The sequence below is a fragment of the Echiichthys vipera genome (genome assembly GCF_963691815.1).
Source record: "Echiichthys vipera genome assembly, chromosome: 4".
NCBI classification, from domain to species: domain Eukaryota; kingdom Metazoa; phylum Chordata; class Actinopteri; order Perciformes; family Trachinidae; genus Echiichthys; species Echiichthys vipera.
This window is the reverse complement of record NC_139829.1, coordinates 13,214,803-13,235,376: the sequence shown is the minus strand read 5'-3', so window position 1 is coordinate 13,235,376 and position 20,574 is coordinate 13,214,803. Positions and strand designations below refer to the sequence as shown.

At 40.7% G+C, this 20,574-nt stretch overlaps 1 protein-coding gene across 1 annotated transcript; it reads left to right on the top strand.

Annotated features, from left to right (window-relative positions):
* The first annotated feature begins 6,362 nt into the window (after positions 1 to 6,362).
* On the top strand, positions 6,363 to 20,045 carry snx18a (sorting nexin 18a). Its single transcript, XM_083912917.1, has 2 exons — positions 6,363 to 8,202; positions 18,261 to 20,045. Exons 1-2 carry the CDS (start codon positions 6,666 to 6,668, stop codon positions 18,512 to 18,514), a joined length of 1,791 nt encoding a protein of 596 aa, XP_083769043.1. The 5' UTR covers positions 6,363 to 6,665; the 3' UTR covers positions 18,515 to 20,045.
* The last annotated feature ends 529 nt before the right edge of the window (positions 20,046 to 20,574 follow it).

Below are 20,574 nucleotides of genomic sequence, written 5' to 3'. Positions count from 1 at the left end.
TAAAACAGCCCCTCGTCCACAGGCTGACTTCCAGTTTTTATCACACACAATATCAGTTGAGGAAACTAGCGAAGCCTACAACGCGACGTCACGTCACGCACGTCGTTTTGCGCACGTAGCGTGGTCACATGACCAAAACACATGGTGGCTATTTTCATTCTGAGGAGGAACCGCTGCTAGAAGTGGCTTTGTTGAGATTCAGGTCAACTTTAATTCATCAAAAGAATGTATTTCAGAGCAGCGGACATTTTATTTGGATTTCAGGAGGCGGATGTGTGTCTAATTTGTTAATTGTGATTATTATTATTATTATTATTATTATTATTATTTATAGTAATAATAGCCTATATAATCTCTCTCACATTGCTCAGTAGAGGACACACCCCTTATCAGTGATGTAACACCAATGTACATGTCATAGACTGTACCATAGATTGTAGGTATAATATATTTACAGGGTTAAATCATAAAACATTGCAGAGGCAGACATTCTGGTAACCTGGCAACAATTCCCCCTGGGATTATTAAAGTATTTCTGATTCTGATCTCTAATACATATACTAAGGCCTATATATCAACGTATATATCTGAATATATACAATATAAGACGATCCTTTATTTGTCCCACGGTGGGGGGATTTGCAGTGGCAGCAAAGCAGATGCAAGGAGTGCCATACCCAGAGGCATCAGTAAAAAATGCAAGATATTATGAATAAGTAAACAGTTAAAAAAACAAAAAAAAAACAAGTAACCAGTAAAGAGCAAAATACATTGCCTATTATTTGACCTGCAGAACTTGAGCACCTTATATGTATAAAATATGGCATTATAAAAATAAACCTTTCACACTTGCTATGACATTAAAATTGCTATACATCAAATTGTATAAAACATTTAGTCACACTAAAAGGCAGCAAGTGAAAACATTAAAATACAGGCAATGATACTAAAGCAAGATTAAGTTTTGTCCTCAAGGGATTGACGCAAGTAATGTTATCACTAAAAAAAACATTATCCCAAAATGTATTGCACCACTAGGTGGCTCTGTATTGAATCACACTTTGAATTTCCATTTTGAAGTAAACCAACACCAAACTATAGACTGTGACCTTGTGCCTACACTTGCAGAGCAGTTTTCCACAGTAAAATGCAACCGCCTGTGACATAATACATTGCACAATACATAATGAATGAAAGGGGATGACACAGTAAGTACAATCACAGTTCAAAGTCAAACACTGGTTCTTCCGAAGCACGTAGGCCTGTGTTCAGATGTCACAGACAGAGGATGGTGGATAAAGGAGAGGATGTGTGTTTGTCAGATGATTGCAAAACCTTGTGATGCGTATCAAGTATCATAAGTGTCATCCTAGAGTTGCGTATTGTAAGCGTTTTTTCTCTCAAAAGAGCCTTGCCAAAGAAATCTAACTTAAACTGAAGAGGTGTGACAGTAGCCTAGCTCCCACTTAGAGACTGCACAGAAATCCATCTTTAAACTTGGAAAGCCATCACACCAGATAGGACCAAATTAACAGGGTACAAATTTGCATGAATTATCTAGTGGGAAGCAAACACAGAGCCCAGACAAAGCAATTATGTTCTATCATCCTGATTAGAGGAACAGTATAAATCACAAGTCTGCTAATGTGATGCAGGCTGCACATGAAGTAATTCCTGTTCCCTAGAGACCACACTCCTCTTCAATATTTCATGAGCCGTCCTATAAAGGAAATCTCCCTGAACAGAGTTAAGTGGAAGGTGACCATGGTGAACATCCTCGTCACAGGCAGATGTTGAGAAGACACAAGAAGAGAATACACAAAAACAATAATTGCATTTAACTTTAGTATGTTGTAAATTGAATATAGAAGTCTTCTTCAGGTTATCTGACACCGTTAAATGTGAGAGGAGAGACCTCTGGTGGCCTTCAGTAAAATGTAAAACAATGGTATACATTACATTCATTTTTGAAGAGGCTTTTCTGTGATTTTTTTCACATACCGGTACACACACATATGCAGCTATTCGAAGTTCAGTGTCAAAGACTGCTCCAGGACATTTTGTGAAATGAACAGAAGGAGATATAGGGACCCCCTTAATATTGATGGCCAATCTGATCCTAGGCTACAGGGGCCCCCAATGATTCCCCATGATTATAAGGCCATATACAGTCATATCATAGCATATTAGAGTTGAAATTGAATGCATTATAATTTATTACATTAGGTCAAAATGTGACTGCAATTAGGTATGATGCATCTTTGAAAGCATTGAGCACTTTAAGAAACATTACATTAGCATTTTCAATAATGATTTGAACCAAACTGTCTTAATTCTGATTTTAATTGTTATCAATAATATCATTTTTAACCCTAATGTTCAGAATTTAGTCTTTCTGAAGAAAAACAACACAACAACAACAAAACAGCCACAAGAGGGCAATATGTACCAGAGTAAAGGGTTTCCTTGTCATTAAAGGCCTTGATGTGTCGTCACAATACAGCTTTCCCAAAGGAAATGGTCTGTTCATGTAACAGAATGTCAACAAAACACATAATGGGTGGTTTAGGTTATGCATATCTTTCTCTGAGTAAATAAAAACGAGTCATAATATACAAGTGCGGATTCAGGTGATGTAACTTTCAGATTTTATTAACCTATAATAAAAGAAAACAACTTCCGTTTAGGTTTAGTTTCAGTTAAGTGCAAAAGCCCATGAAATGCATATGGGACATTAAAGTAATAGTATTAGTTAGGCGCTCCATAAGGCAGGTCTCACTGCAGGTTTTATAGACATCCAGCCCTGAAGCTCTTGAAGAAAGCTGTGTCCTTATCGCACTATTAGACCATTAAAATGAATGTCTAAACTAGTCAACCTAAATGATACAATTACACTTTATCAGTTTTAAAAGAAATGTGCTTTTATTGCTTTGAAAAGGATCCTGGCCAATGTCAGAGTCACCTTCACCCTGGAATCACCAGTTTATGTTCTTTGAAGCATCACAGATGAATTGATGGGATAACTTTAACATAATTATACAGTGGCCATCTCATCAATAAAGCATTCCACCCAAAAACAAACTCCCCCACCGGAAAAAGTGTTTAAATATTTAGATGGCTGGAAGACCTCTCTTGTCTTATTGTTTTTTTGATTGGGTTCGTGTTGTAAGTTGTTAATGTTTTTAAACTGAACTACATTCTTATAAAATAATCATTATTTGCTGGGTACAACAAACTCTATTATTGATTGAGTGTCCTTTGTAGCTTCACATATTTCTTTTGAGAGCTTTGTTGAGTCATTAAGGAATAGTGGTTGGAGACTGAGAGACGAAAACAGAATAGAGACATTTAGCTATTTGTGTCTAGGCTAGGACAGAATAATGGCCTACTTCCATGATCAATAGATGTATTTGTGTATTTTTAGAGTGGTGATTTATATATCATTGAATACATGACATTGGACTGGTAGAGAGAGATAGCCTATAGCAAGGGAGTGCTGCTTGAGCTAATAATGATGAGTGTTGAGCCATTGCCCTTGGAACCAGTCAATATGGTGACAATGTTTTTTCAGATGACATTCCTTTCAGTGATGGAAGATGATAAGGATTGGCAACCTGACAGCCTACCATCTGCATCAGTTGCATTATTATCCTTAATTGCTAAACTAGACGGGGCCTCTGGCTTCATGACAAGAAGGGCCTCAACTGTAAAATCCACGAGGAAAGGTTTTGCAAAATAAGTTATGATTGGTTTGATGAGTTTGTGATGAATACTATACAGCAGACATCTAAACAAGGACTTCAGAGCTGACTGCTTTTCCATACTTCAGTACAAATTAGAGCCACAACATTGGTCATGGATCGCAGATTCACAACAAGGCTAGCTACTGAAGACACTTGGGGTCATGTCTCTGTCTTTTCTGGGATTTTTTTTTGTTTATCAGCCTAATGAGCACTTACATTCTATAATTAGGGTTTTTTTGGACTGATTCCATCAAAATGATATTAAATAAACGTTTAAAAGATTTTCCCACTAGAGTTTTGTTTTGGAAAAGGCTTTGGCACAAAGCACTTAAACATTAAAGGTTGAATAGAAAATGAGCAGAACACCGCCATCAAGTGTCTCAAGATCGTAGTCGCAACAACAACAAATAATTCCAGCAGTCACGTTTCCAGGTTTGTCGCCAAGTGTGTCAAGCGATCAGCCTGCGCCATGTCAAGTGATGAATACAGGGTGACGACTAATTTCGACAAATCTATTAATTTTAGAACAGTATTTAACGTTAGTCAGTCTTCAACTGGAAGTCTTTCTTTGAGTGGTGTGTAATCGATTAAGCTAGCTCTCAACTCAAAATGCACCCTTGTTTCTGTAGCCTGATGGCCGTGAGCAGACCGGCAGCACACAGCAGTGACAGGGAGGCTGAAGGCAGATGGAGAGATGGAGAGACTGAGGTTTGCACAAAGATAGCTGTCAGGCAGTGGTGTAGTGAGAATGAATATAGAGATGGGTAAACTGACAAATACACAGTTGAACCACCTTGTTTCCCTACATTAGCTTACTGTAGCTAACTTAACAACAACCCTGGCAACCTGCAATGCCGGCTGCTATTGGCTGGAACAATGTAAACAGAACGTGACATAAAGTCATTTTAAAAGCCTTCAAAAAAAATTAATTCTGTACCCCTCATAACGCCCCCCTTAAATATAGCTTTAATAAGAATTCTACATATTCAACCTTTAATGTGTGGAAATAAAATATAGGTATAATTTACAGGAAATTTAATTAAATAATATATGAACTTGGACTCTTAAGCTCGCTTTTTTAAATGTAGAAACAGCCCTGTGTTACCACATGAGTTTTAAGGAGCTGAATTCTAGTATGTTCAGGGCTTTAGTTGCCATTGAGGACACTCAGGTCACAGTATTATGGGAAATGCACAGATCTGAGCAATGTTGCTATGTGCAACTTGCAGTTTTGTTGGAAATCAGATATGAAAATAGTCCCACTAATAAAAAAAAAACACCTTTTCATCACGTGGTGGAATGTAACTTAGTACATTTACTTAAGTACTGTATTTCAGTACAAATTTGAGGAACTGAACTCCACTTTTAATAATAATAAATAATAAACACATGCATGCATCAATAATTACAATGCAATAATACATACTATAATATGACTACATATTGTATATTATTCTGAAATGGGCCATTCTGGTAGTGGTAAATATATTTTGATGCTCACACTTTTGTACTAAGTAAAACTGTGTTTGCAGGCCTTTTATTTGTAGCAGAGAAGAGTCTTTCTGTGCTATTTTTGAACTACATTCTTATACAATAATTATTATTAGCTGGGTAAACAAGCTCTGTTATTGATTGCGTGTCCTTTGTAGCTACACATATTTCTTTGAAGAGCTTTGTTGAGTCATTAAGGGATGCTGATGAGCGGAGACTGAGAGACGAAAACAGGTAAAACAATAGGTAATTAACACACAAATGCATCAATTATAATCCAATAATACGTAGTATAATATGCCTATGTATTATATATTATTCTGAGATGGGCACGTCTGCATGAGTACTTTTAGTTTTGGTACTTTTCTTTTGGTAGTGGTAAGTATATTTTGATGCTCACATTTGTGTACACATATAGTAAAATTGTGAATGCAGGACTTTTATTTGTAGCAGAGAAGAGTCTGTCTGGGCTACTTTTAAAAAAAATGCATTCTTATAAAAGTATCATTCTTTGCTGGGTATAATAACTGTGTTGAGTCATTAAGGCATACTGGTGGAGACTAAACAGGTAAAACAATAGCTAATTAAAACATGAATGCATCAATTAATCCAATAATACGTATGCTATGCCTTTATATATATTAGCAATATTATTTTGAAATGGCCTATTCTACATAAGGAGTCCTTCTGGTAGTGATAAGTAGCCTATAGTATGTTGATACTATACTTTTACTTAAAGTAAAAATGTGATTATAGGACTTTTACTTGTAACTGAGTCTGAGCTGCACTTCAGTAAAAGATCTGAGCACTTGTTCCACCACTGTTTTTATTAAGGGCTCTTGTCCATAAAATCCACATACATGTGAGAAACCTTTCTCGCAGGCTGCTGAGGTTACACTGTGTACGTGTTTGGGGGTGTATCAGTCACTCACCGCGTCTGGAAAATCTTTGTTGTCGCACTCGCAGGCGGTTGATTTGTGTTGTCTGGGTGGATCATGGGGGATTGCAGCATCTTGTAGCTCCGCCCTCGATTATTCAGCCTGCTCGACGTGCGGCTGCTGCTGTGTGAAGGCAGAAGCACCCGAGTCGGATCGGAGGGAGACTGACTGACTGGGGGGAGCAGCTCATATTAATGTTGTTGTGGCGGAAAATACCTTCGCTGCACTTTCACACGCTGCAACCTCTGGATTTAAAAGACTACACCGCCGTTTCCTCTCAGGTTTGACCGAGAGGAAGTGCCGCGCAGACAGGGATATACACTGTTTTGTTCCGTCACAGTGCGAGAAGTTTGTCCGCGGAGTTTGGAGAGTGGTTTCGGTGTGGGCTGACTGAGCCGAGCCTGGCTGCCCGCTGCGCTCCCCTCCTGCCCCGGCCAGCGAGCCATTAGTTAGCCCGCTGTCCTGCTCTTCCTCCAGCTGTTTGGTGTGAATCATGGCGCTCAGAGCCAAGGCGCTGTACGACTTCAACTCTGAAAACCCCGGGGAGGTGTCGGTGAGGGAGAACGAGATCCTAACATTGTACAGTGAGCAGGACATCGATGGCTGGTTTGAGGGGGCGAACAGCAAAGGCGAGAGGGGACTGTTCCCCGCTTCCTACGTGGAGATCCTGAGGAACGACGCCGCCTCACCGCTCAACAACAACAGCTGCAGCAGCACCACATCTGGGGGCACTTACCCGGACTCCCGATACGCCAACATCCCACCCGGAGGTTTTGATGGCTCTTATAAGCCCCAGAATAAAGTTGAGAACTTTTCAAAAGCGTCTGCGCCTAGTTTCGGCTCTTTCTCAGCCCCCACACAACCACCACCACCGCAGCAGCAGCAGCAGCACACTTATCAGCAGGCCAGCCAAGGGAGCGATGATGACTGGGATGATGACTGGGATGACAGCTCTACTGTTGCAGACGAGCCAGGGACTGTGGGAGGAAGGTATCATGACTTTGAAGGCAACGGACCGTCCACTTACAGAGTGTCAACATCCTCAATGTCAAGAGGTAATGCACAGCAGGCAAAGAGCTCCGCCACAGTCAGCAGAAACCTCAACAGGTTTTCAACCTTTGTGAAGTCAGGAGGAGAGGCGTTTGTGCTCGGGGAGGCTTCGGGCTTCGTCAAGGATGGAGATAAGATCTGCGTGATCATGGGTCAGTATGGCCCCGAGTGGCAGGAGAACCCGTACCCGTTCGCGTGCACAATCGACGACCCAACTAAACAGACCAAGTTCAAGGGCATGAAAAGCTACATCTCCTATAAGCTGACCCCCACCCACACGCAGACCCAGGTGAACAGGAGGTATAAGCACTTTGACTGGCTGTACGCTCGGCTGGTGGAGAAGTTCCCTGTCATCTCGGTTCCGCACATCCCGGAGAAGCAGGCCACGGGGCGCTTTGAGGAGGACTTCATCTCTAAGCGGAGGAAAGGCCTCATATGGTGGATGAACCACATGACCAGCCACCCTGTCCTGGCCAGGTGTGATGTCTTCCAGCACTTCCTCACCTGCAACAGCACGGACGAGAAGGCCTGGAAGCAGGGTAAGAGGAAGGCGGAGAAGGACGAGATGGTCGGAGCCAACTTTTTCCTCACCATCAGCACCCCCGCAGCTCCGCTCGACTTCCAGGAGGTCGAGAGCAAAATAGACGGATTCAAGACTTTCACCAAAAGGATGGACGACAGCGCCTTGCAGCTCAACGCCACCGTCAATGAGTTTGCACGTAAGCAGATCACTGGCTTTAAGAAGGAGTATCAGAAAGTGGGGCTGTCGTTCAAGGTCCTCAGCCAAGCCTTTGAAATGGACCAGCAGGCGTACTCAGCTGGACTCAACCAGGCTATCTCCTTCACCGGGGAGGCCTATGAAGCCATCGGAGAGTATTTTGCAGAGCAGCCCAGCAGGGATCTGGACCCGATCATGGATTTGTTAGCTCTATACCAAGGACACCTGGCAAACTACCCAGACATCATCCATGTCCAGAAAGGTAAAATAACAACGCAGTCCATGCTCATTTTTGTACTTTCCTCACTGACTTTGCTTCCACAGGATTCATCCGGACACAGATTGTTTCATTTCATATCTCCTGGACTATGAAAAACTATATTAACTGAAAGATTAGACTAAAAACAAGTAAATTACAAATTAAAGCTAAGGTCAGAATAAACCCCCAAAACTAAACTCAACAACAAAGGTGAAAAAGGTAACAATTCAAATCCAAGAACAACACTACTGAAATATTTCATAATCTCTGCAAATCAAATTAAAATTCACCACATATATATATATAAAATAAAACATGGTACCTGTGGGATCATAAATCTGGTTTCCAAACGTTACTTTCTACCACAAGTTTGGCTGAGGTTCAATCAGCATGTTTTAAAGTAAAGAAATAAGTGTGATTGTGGCCCTATAGCCTTAAACAACGTCATATGTTTCAGGCAGTTTTAAATGTTAGATTTAGTAAACACAGGCAGCAGCCATGTTCCACTTTGCAAAACAAATAGGCAGTGTTTGCATATGGGAATCGGTATACGTGCTGCTGCTCCTATTTGTCCCACCCGCTGAATCAAATGGGCGGCATCCATTTGTGACTGATTTTCCATTACGGGGTGTAACATACATAGTAAAACACGTTAGCTCTCTGGAGACAGAGAATGTCCTACCTGGTTTTTCGATCACAAAACAGCAGAAAAATAACATTTGAAGCTTAATAAATGAATGTCCACATGCTTTGTTTTCTTTGCACAGAAAGTCAATGTTAGACTAGTCTAGGCCTCCCTCCTACATGACCCTAACCAGATGATTGTCCTCATTGTGTGGCAAAATGTCACTCTCGTGAGAGGCAGCACTGTTATGCAAGAGGCACAGCATTGTAACATTTGTGTTTAGAGGGAAGCTCTCGCTGCTGTTTATCATATGTGGGAGGTGGCACAATTGTTTCCTTCTGATGGGGACGATAACTCTAAAGAAACTTGCAGCTCAAATCAAACGGCTCCTTACCCATGTAGGTTATACCTGGTTGACTGCCAGCTCTCTGAACATTTGAATATGGGTCTTTTGTGCTTATATATAGTAGATAACTCTCTTTTAAATCACATGACACGTAAATGTGAGAACCCTACTTTAAACAGTGCCATGTAGGACGCAATGTGTAGAAGAGATGGGCCTATAGAGAGGATGATGTGAACTAATCCTTCTCGTTCCATGCATTATGTTCAGTCCCAGTGCTCTAACTTACTGAAATCACATGGCTCCCAAATCAGGGTAAGGAAATCATTTCATCCACCAGTCAGAGTCCCTGTGGTGTCCAGTATTTAATTTACCACATACATGGATCCTTGCCCGATGACATCTTGGTTTATCATTTGGGCCCCCCCCCCCAATACAAAAACTGGGCCCATTCAGTCCACAATAGACAACAGCATTGTAACAGGACAGATTGTGTTTAGGCTGCAGTGGGACACAAACTTCCCAGTCAGCTCAAATCAAGTTTGCAATGTAGGCCGCACACAGCCCAAATAAGGCAACACAGACGTTTAAACAGTCTGTTTTGACTGATAACCCCAGCCGATAATACCACAGATAAGGAACTACTGATTCGATACCACACGTGGAAGAGCTTGCTGCGAGAAGATGCCAGAGTGCAGTGAAACAGGGCCTCATCAAACACAGCTGACAGGGCATGCAGCAGATGAAAAGAGAAGCATATTGAATCCCAAATTACTTTGATCTCATCTTTAGTTCCTCTATTTATTTTGAGCCTGGTTGGTTTTTTTTAATGCATGCATGCCTTTCTACCTGACTCACTATGCAAGTGAAGGATACATTCCTAATTTATTTCTATTTATAGGAAAACTAAAAGACTAAAAGTGCAAGTGCAAGCCAAATCTTTGTGTAGCCACTCACGCTATGAGGCCTGTTGGTCTATATTGGGCCAGTATCTGCAAGGGGCTATAAACCTTTATTATGCCACATGGCAATGACGGCGTTCTATCAGAACAGTTAATGTGCATTATATTAAATACTTTTAAAAGCTCCCTCGTTCATAAGAGGTGAATGGCTGCTTGTTAATCAAATTGCCTACCTGTTTCCTGGGAGTGTTAAATGCAAAAACCGTTTGCAAGGTAACTGGATATTTACACTCTTAAAGTCTACTCCCCTCAAAGGTTTTGTAGAATCATCCAGTGCTTGACATACTGCAATGAATTGACTGTAATGAGTAAGAATAAGTGTTTTTAATGAAGCCAATAAACACTGAATTTCACTGGCATATCATTATGTGAAGACAGTGGGAGCTCAAACATATACCAGTCATGGACATGCTCTGAATCTTCTCCCTTTGTCTCTGTTTTTCTTTCTCTCAGTCTCTCAAATATTTAATAAATCACTTCCTTATTCCGTCCCCCTGTATGTCTGTCCCATCTGTCTCACGGTTTTAATACCCCTTTGCTGATGAACGTGTGCAGGAAATCCACAAGTGCCATTCTTCTGTTATGAAGTGAGGTTTACTGCAGTCCTCTCCCAGTTAGACACCTGTAGAGAGGCTAGGCCACATCCTCTGTTGTCTTAGACCAGAGTACACATTTCCGCAACAGAAGTGGTCGCACAGAAACTCAGTGGCCAAAGTAGGTCAGCTGGACTCAGTAATGCTGTATTCTTTCATGCATTGCTACCGATAATCAAGATTTGAGGTCAGTCAGCAAGTCAAATGATCACCGTAGCAGCTTTAAAGGGGTCATATTATGCTTATTTTTAAGTTCATACTTGGATTTCTACTAGAACATATTTACATGCTTTAATATTTAAAGGAAATTATTTTTCTCATACTGTCCATCTAAGTTTACCTGTATTCACCCTGTGTGTAAGCATTTTAGGTTCTTCCGCATCTGCACTCTCAGGGTCTCTTCACTATCATTGCAGCTGGGGAATTAATGTAACAGCACTGTGGCAGCACTTTCTACCTATAAATATACTATACTTTAGTTACGACATCTCAACCGTACAGAGGTCCTTTTACAGCTCGTTTAGAGGCACAGTTTCTAAATATTGTCCGTGTGAATTTCTTTGTGGATGAATGTCTTGATACTTTCAAGTTTTTATAGAACACCTCCTCAACCTTCTTTATAATCTAAAAAGACATGGAAATGTCACTTTTTATAATATGGGACTTTTAAAGGTGTAGGTATAGGGCTAATAAGCTTGGTCATTACCAATATTTAAGAGGTTATCTCTTCTAGTCATATCACTATTGATCTCTTTAGGAGAAACCTGTGAAAGCATTGCTTGTCAATCTTATCAACAACTCAGTTCCATTTATAGCTTCCTATATCTGTCTCATTAGGACTGCAGACACTAGGCAGGTTTTATTTGGCCCCTTGGAAGTGACCAGTGAAACATATGCTGTCCCACAGAGGGAGACTGAACATCAACGTATTGATCGCCACCTCTTCAGGGTCCGCATTGGCCATTAGTGTGGAGCTTCACTGGGACAATGTTAGCTCATGATATCAATGACATATCTGGTGTTGCTTTCAGAAACTTATTGAGCTTCACCTCCTTTATTTTTGTACCTTTTTATTTTTGTCCTAAAATAATACTATGGTCACACAATATTGCATTAGGACAGGGTTTTATGTTGGTTTTTTTTCTTATTTCAGGCTCTTGAGAAAACAGATGGGTTTCATAAATGCTCAGTGTTTACAATCCAAAGATAGGGTGGTTTGGCTGATTATCAAAGAAACTATTTGTTTTTATAAGTGAAGAATCAAGAGGAACAAAGTCAAGCGGAGGTGGTTATTGAATGTTAAAGGTCGCATTTTGTCGAAAGCGAGATTTCCATTTCTTTTTGATTATAAAGCAGGTTGAGGTGTAACTTAATTACTGTGAAAGTAACAAAATGTTCAATCCTAAGAGAAATATACTCAGCTTGTCAGAAACTGCCTTTAAATGAGTCGTCAGGATTTCTGTACCCTTGTGATGTCACAACTATACTATATATAGGTACAAAGTGCTGCTACAGTGCTGTTACAGTAATTCCCTGGCTGCATTTAGGTTCAGAGACGCCAAGAGCGTAGATACTGACCAATCAGAACAGACTGAAATTTTTCTGTAGGGGGTCTTACAGAGACAGGTGCTAAAACGGAGCGTTTCACACAGAGGGTGAATACAGGTATGTCCAGACAGACACTATGAGAAAAATAATGCAGTTTTAAGAAGAGGAAGAAGAAGAAGAATTCCTTTATTAATCCCGCAAGGGATTTATTATTTAGGTTACACACACACACAGGCCCAAAATACACACACATGCACAATCAGGACCAATATACATGCAATTAATGGAGAGATGTCAGAGCGGGGAGGCTGCCAAATGGATCGGCGCCCCGATTTTAAACATTAAAGCATGTAAATATGTTCTAGTAGAAAACAAAAATACAAGTATGATATATAATATAATAATGAGCATTAGTTGGACCTTTAAAACTTTTGACAGCATTCATTGTGGTCTAAAAAATGGTCTGTCATCTTCTGTAGAGGTGAAATCTCATGTGCCTTTTTGTTATTACAGTGCAGACAGTCTGTTTGTCAAGGTGAATATTGAAATGCAAACAACTATGCTGCTGTAAGTTCTTGTTCAAACATTTACTCAGTGTCGTAGTGATCTTGCCTGCAGTGTTTCTATGAGGAAAATATGTATTTGACCAGGTCATATCAGTTTAGATAGAATAATAGAGCACTTGCTAATAACGTTTTTATTCCGTAACTAAAAACACCCAGATATCAAGTCTTCATCAGGCTAACAAAATAGACTATTTTCAAGGAAGAGCCCTGACAAACTTTATTGCAAAGAGAAATGTTTACACACTGTAGTTCACACTTGACTATTTCTGTAATTAAATAAGTTTGCTACAAAGTATAGACTGCATTGAGACTACAAAGGAAAGTAAGCAGAATCCTGTCTGTGATGAATTGAGATTAAGTTAATAATTGAGTTAGTGAAAAGCTTTTTGGCTTGGCCTATTTTTACCCTTTTTACTGTATTTATGTGTTCTCTTTCCCTCGTTAATTTTATCTATTGAGCACATCAGTAAGAACTACATTGTTTCTGATGTAATCACAGTTGTATCACCTCATGAGGTAATAAAACAATGGCAGGCAGGGAAGGGAAAGCACCGATTAACATGTCATGTTGAGTCAGCCTTTCAGCTGACATTCCTGCTCTGTTCAAACGCTGCAGCTCTGTCTGATATATTGTTACAGGCTATTTAAATGTCCTCTGATGCACGGATGCATGACCGAGGTGGCGGAGTGATGGGGTGGGGTTTTGCCGCTGGTTGTTCAGGTCACAGGCTCGCAGTAGCTCAGTGTTGTGTAACCAGGGATTACATAAGAGCTGAAGCGGCTGCCTCCAGTGAGTCCAGGAGGGCTCGATGCCACCTCCGTACACCCAGGGAGCATTTCTTCACTCATCACTGTGTTTTCTTATTCATAGTGTGACACTGCAGTGTGCTACATAGTGTCTCATCAATCATAGTAGGGGATGGTGGAGTTGGTCAGTAATCAGTAGCTCGATACTGTATCTCCATATATTAACACAGCAGCATTATGTATCTAAAAAACTGGCGGTGTCCAGTATTTTTCTCTCACTCAGTTGCATTAAAAAGAGAAGATAGCAGAAGCAGAGGGTTGTGCAACAAGACATCAGATGCAACATCGCATGACTCAATAACCTAAAAGGTAGAGCTGGTCCGATATGAGAATTAAGATTATGAGATCAATACAGATTTTAGAGGGGGGAGAATTCACAGATTACTGATGTGGCCGCCGATAGAGTGAATTAATTCAATTTAATTTTATTTTATTTATAGTGCCAAATCATAACAAAAGTTATCTCAGGACACTTTACAAACTAGGTAAAGACCACACTCTATGACTTATTTATGATACACAACATACAACATAGACCCAACAATTCCCCCGTAGAGTACGGTGGCAACGAAAACCTTCCCTATCACAGGCAGGAACGTCGGACAGACCCAGCTCTGTGGAGGACGGACATCTGTCTTGACTGGTTGGGGAGGTAGAAAAGGAGAGAGAAAGAGAGAAGAGACGGACAGATGGACAGAGAGAGACAAAGACAGACACAAAGACAGACACACTTCCAGTAACTATAATAATATCTATAGTAATGTAAATATGACTTATATGTTATGGCAGTTAATACAGCAGAATTGCAGAAACAAGCACAGCTAAGGTTATAGATTATAATAGTAGCAGGGAGCGTCATGCAGGACCACGGCAGCAGGCACCACCAGGATCAGCAGAGACCTGCCAGACGACAAAGCACAAACAACTCCGGGGAAGAAGTTGAATTAGTAATTATTGAGCTGGAATTAAAACTCAACCTTTCCTATGTGGATTGTGCACCGATATGACTCTGCAAACATACAACAAATAACTTTATTAAAGAAAATTAATACAATTATACATTATACATAAAATGTTTTACATTGTCAACCAACGCTGAAAGAAAATAGAGTAAAAAAGAACAAGTAAAATAAATGGCTGTGTGACACATTTCTGCATCATGTTATGCATGCCATTACATATAATCAATATTAGCTGATATTGTGATAAAATGTGGTTTTCTCATAATTTATTACGACGTATTTGTAAACACTTAAACTTAAAAAAAACTAGAAAGATCCTGCACTCCTGAAAGTTGCACAGAAAATTGTGTAGGATCATACAGTAGACTGTGACTGTAAAAGAACACTCCCACACACAGTCGATTACTTCTGACAGTAAAGTAAATATATTTAGTTTTTAGCTTTAAAACAAGCAATTTGAAGAGTTCACCTTGGTCTGTGGGAAAACTGAGATGCACATCTTCCACTATCTTGGACATTTCATAGGCTAAACAACTGATTAAGTGAGAAAATACTCATGAGATTAATCTATGATGGAAATCATCTGTATTTGCAGCCCAGCTTGACAGACCCAGTATATTATTAGCGGGCCTGCAAAAATGACTTGTAGCAGCTGTGAAAATGATGTGGCACCCTGTATGTTACACTTTGCTGACACCATCGTCCGTGACTGAACTCTTGCCTTTCTCATAAAGTCTCCATGGTAACAATTATTCCTCCTTAGTCCATTAGTTGACCTTTAAAACGCAGGAAGCCAGAGACCTTTAAGATACAGTAAACACCTTTGGGATTTTCATGTAAGTCTTTGGACAGCTGTGTTTGTTCCTGTCTCTCTCTTTTCCACCCCCGTGTCTCTGCTCCTTGTGTTATCTTTGCCTCTCTGGTTGTCTGTCATGTCCAATCTGTTGTGCATTAAAGGAATTTCAAAGATTTGGGTTAAACTGCAGCAGAGGGAGCTACAGCTAGAAGGCAAAGTGGGCAGGCTTTGTAGGGAAGGAAGGGCAACATTTATTTTCTCTGTGTGCTATAATATATAGCCTTAGAGAGAGAGAATGAATGTAGGGGACTGGAAACCTATCTGTATGTCAGAGACCGCCTTGAAAGAAAACACCTGATGTTATCCTGCTATGAAAAGAAGGGGCATTTCTGTGTACGTTAAGGGTAGACAGAAGAGTCGTCTGTGGTCTCACATTTCAGGAAACAACCTGAATCAGACTTTCAACAACCACTGAGTGCCGGTGACTAAGCTCACATAGTGACTAGAATATCCCATGATAGGTCCATACAGGAAGTTTTACTGCATGTCTAAGGGCTTCTTCACTCACCGTCCTAAAGCTAATGCTCGGAGATGACGTTGTCTGTCAGCTGGTTATTCCATGCGTGGAGTTGCACTTGTCTCTCTGCATGTTGTCTGTGGCGTTTTGAAAGATGACAACATGTCATTGTGAACAGTCTATAAGGTCACACCTGCATCAGCGTTTCTGTGTGTCAGAGTGTTGAGTCAACTAACGTGTCTGCCACATTAACAAGGAACAAGGATGGATGAAGGGCTACAGCTATGATTATTTTCATCGGTTCATCTGCTAATTATTTTCTCACTTAACTGTTTGGTCTGTCAGAGGCTTCTGGCTTTACCACAAGTTTCTACGTAGAACATCACAAGGGCTGCAAAGTTAATTTAAAAAGAATCATCAGCAAAATAAAAACAAATCACAAATCTTAAAATCTTTTTGGACAAGCACAAATTCAAGAAAAACACAAATAAATAATGATTGTAAGCACACATGCATTAGGATTCATGTCACAGCCCGAGGAAACGTTTCTCTCTTGGACTCCAGCTGTGACATGTAAACATTTTTATGTAGTTAGATCAGACAGAATGTCATGTCCTGTCACTTTCACTTGCATTTCAATTCACTACTTATTGTTCACGACATTTCTTCCTTTACTCGATCAGAAAATGTCAGCGGTTTGATAGGTCATCGGCTCCTGGTGTTATGACCCTGCCTTCTGCTCCCATCCAACCATCTGTCAGGAAAATTGAAGGCTAATTTCTTGTTTTGGGACCAGTATGGCTGAAGGCTTATTCTCGGGTTGTTTTTTTTTGGTTTTTTTTAAAAAGAGGGGAGCGGCAGTGGCAGTTGACATATGTGTGAAAATGGGAAGTTCGTAAACCATCATGTCTCGATCATCTTATGACACTTATGACCACAGTGACGACAGCTGGCAGCTCTTCCTGTCACAGTGGAAACTCTCAGTATAAGCGAAGGTATAGGAAGGTATAGTTTCCTTTCAGATGCATAGTATCTAAACTTGTCATGGTTTAATCAAATTAGTGATCAAATCCATGTCCAACAGCTGAACCCAAATGTAATTGAAACTCAGGAACCACCAAATGACAGTGATGGGAAATAACAAGTAAATGGAGTTTTGAAATCTAACTTCCTTAAAGAGTGTAAACTTTTTAGTTGGGTTTGTGATGAAATAGTTAGCATGAGAAAATTTGAAAATGTCAAACTACAATTTAATAATTGCCAAGTTCCCTAGTTACTGTTACTAAGCGAGTTTAAACATATGTTCTAGCACTGATGCACTGATGATGTCCGATTAACCACTCAAAACTACACTTTTAAACAATAAAGCCCTGATTTCTGACACAATTTTACATAGGCTTTCATTTCTAGAAATAACAGTACACATAATGCTAACGCTTACACATAATGTCAGCCGTAGCCAGCTAGCTAAAGTCAAGTTAACTTCATCTTCAGGAAAATACTGTCCAGTAGTCCACACTTACACAGGTATTTTTGATTCAATCTAAAAAAAAGTTTTGTCCACAAATCTGCACTCCACTGACTTATTTTAAACTGAGAATCCCTGAAGAGAGGTCTTAAATATGCTCTTGATGGCTGTCTTCATGATATTGTGCTAAACAACTGAAGCTAAAGCTGAAGAAAGTCAGCATCCACACTAGTTCAAGATCCATGGAGAAGACATGGAAATAAAGAAACTAATGTCAGATCAGACTCATATTTCATTCCTAGCAAACAGTGAATTGCTCAACTGTGACATCAGCACTAACGAATAGTTAAGTCTTACAAATTTGACGCGTTTACATTTGGTTGTTTTCATATTACGTCCATCACATTGCCAACAGTCATTGGTAGAGGGTATCAAACTGCCCTTAAATGGTTGTTTAGAAAAGGCCTTTGAAGTGACATAATGTTATAGATATTTTTTGAGCTGGGCCCCCTCACATTCCCTAACTACACACACTGATGTGGCTCTGGTTCCCAGGGAGTTTGGAACAAACTATTTTTGGCCAGTTTGTTGAAGGTCTACATTTACTGTCAAGCTGTTCTCCTGAGTCTTAGTAGCAAATAATGTTGAGATCACTAATTAACTTTCCTATGAAAGAATCTAAGGGTCTGACAAATTGATAAATGTGTAAGGAAATTATTACTTACGTTACTTTCCCACACTGGTTAAAATAGTATCCAGATGATGGAAAATCAATAAATGCCGTGGGTGCAGAACATGCACTCTCATTAAGCACTTATAATGTGATCATGTCACAAAAAATAAACAATTTTTGCTCTCTCGTCCCCCCAAACAGGAGCCCTGACGAAGGTGAAAGAGAGCCAGAAGCATGTGGAGGAGGGCAAGATGGACCGGGCGCAGGCGGAGGGCATCGACGAACGCTGCAACATCATCTCCGTCGCAACGCTGGCTGAGATCCAGCACTTCCACCAGATCCGCGTGCGTGACTTCAAGGCACAGATGCAGCACTACCTACAGCAGCAGATCGCCTTCTTCCAAAAAATCACTGGCAAGCTAGAAGAGGCGCTGCAGAAATATGACAACGCGTAATGGATCGCTTGTCTGAGCCCATTGGTTTAGACCTTGGTGATCAATGACACGTGCACCTCCTTCGTCCAGTCAGTGGAGTTTTGGCAAACGGCAGCCAGCACCACATACTGGTGAATGCTGTTAAACCAGCAGGAAGGGGCATTCAAGGAGATGAGGCTCCAGTAAGAGTGACATTTCAATCAAATCGAGGTTTCTGTGTGTGTTGGCCACATTTTTTCGGGACTGAATGTTCTTGTTTAAGAGAGGATGTAACATTTAATGAAGTTAGGCCAACTCGTACTTGTAGATTTAATGAGGATCAATGATGACGTGCACCACTTGGTCTGGTGGGTGGGTGAATTAAATCAAATCAATGTTATGACCCGCAGAAAGAGAACCTTGTATCTGCTGCTGTTGCTGCTGCTGCTGCTGTTGCTGCTGCTGCTGCTGCTGCTGCTGTTGCTGTTGCTGCTGTTGCTGCTGCTGCGTACACAACCGGTTCAAGATTTCATATATCAAGTCTTCGCCTTACAACACTGTTTTAAACGGACTGTTTACCAGTGACTGTCACTCCCGGAGCAGCAATGCTCCAGTGGCTAACACACTGCCTTCTGGAAACACTTGAGCCCATGCTGGTAGCTCTCTCCTTGGACAAACAGGACAAAATGTTTACAGTCTTCTCGCTGAGCAGCCACTGTCACCACTATCTCGCTGTGCCTTCTGATAATGTTTCTTTGATCATTTTTTTTTAGTAACTAAAAATCTTTATATTCTGTATATGTAGAAATATATTCTATTTGTTTTTACAAAGCTGCAAAGTCTTTGGAGAAAAAAACAGATCACTGAGCTTTGACAGCCCATTCTCATTCCCAGGGCGTCAAATACTCGCCGTTTTGTCACGGCCCTCTGTGTTTGACGTGTCAAATGCACCGAGCGTTCAACTGTAAACCCCTCTGTGCTGATATTAGACACTATGTTACAAATGCACTTATTTTAACCTCATCCACGATCTTTTCCTAAACCTAACCAAGTGGTTTTGTTGCCTAAACCTCACCACCTAGTTTATGTGAGTTCACAACATAAACAGCGTGTTCCCCTTGTTTAAAACAGCGTCTGGAAGCGTCATGCAAGGCCACCCAGGGCATTGACAAGTGACACCAAAGGGTCCTGACAAAACGGCTGTATGTGACGAGTTGGGATGAGAATAGCTTGGCTTTGAACGAGGACAGTGTCTTTCACGGGATATGATATTGTTGGATTGTGCTGGGTTTATTCCCCCAGTACTCCCAGGATTGATTTTCTAAACAAACACAGCGCGACAAAATCAGGATCAAGAGAGGATTACCTGCTTTGACAATAGGAACCAATGCCTTACACAGGGGCACAGCCAGAATATAAGGGATGAGTAGGATGGGCACTTGCTATGCCAGATACCTGAATTTGTGTCAGCAAAAACGTTGGTTTTCTGGCATAGTGTTGGGGTAGTGTTGGGAGGCAGGCTGTTAGAAGGTAGAGGGTTCCTCACCTGTTTTAATAATACTGTCTTTTTTAATAGCACACTTCTAGACAGTTCAACTGTACTGCTGTTTTTAACCTTCCTGATGTTGCTTGCATCATGAAGAGATTAATATAGAAGCAGAGACGCAAAATAAATTCCTCCTTCACAGAACGCTCTTGGTCGGTCCTGTGTGTTTTGTCAAGTACTTGATGGATATGTCTATCTCTATGTATAGATCTAAATAAAATGAACAACTGGGTAAGACAATAAAAAACGGGATATGTGCTGACAGGTTAATTTGCATTTTAACAGTCCTTCAAAGTGCCTCAGAAACTTACACTATAGTATACGACCCATGTAATGTAGCCACCTTCCCATTTTATAATGACAGAAAGTCAAAGAAAGCAAACTGTGCAGCTCTGCAGGTTTCCTTGGCTGCATCCCCGGAGGACTGGTGTGCCATGTCAGGGTTTCATGCTAAGCTCATGCTCGGTTTCGTAGATCTGCTGACAGAGAGGATCCCGGCCAGCCATCTGGGACATCTGGCCTCTGTTAAAAGTGCCGGAGCGTATGACAATGAACA

Bases quoted from the DNA above. Each gene is read 5' to 3' on its own strand.
- snx18a (XM_083912917.1), top strand. From the start codon at position 6,666: ATGGCGCTCAGAGCCAAGGCGCTGTACGACTTCAACTCTGAAAACCCC. The intron at 8,203-18,260 runs GTAAAATAACAA...CCCCCCAAACAG, and splicing joins CATCATCCATGTCCAGAAAG to GAGCCCTGACGAAGGTGAAA.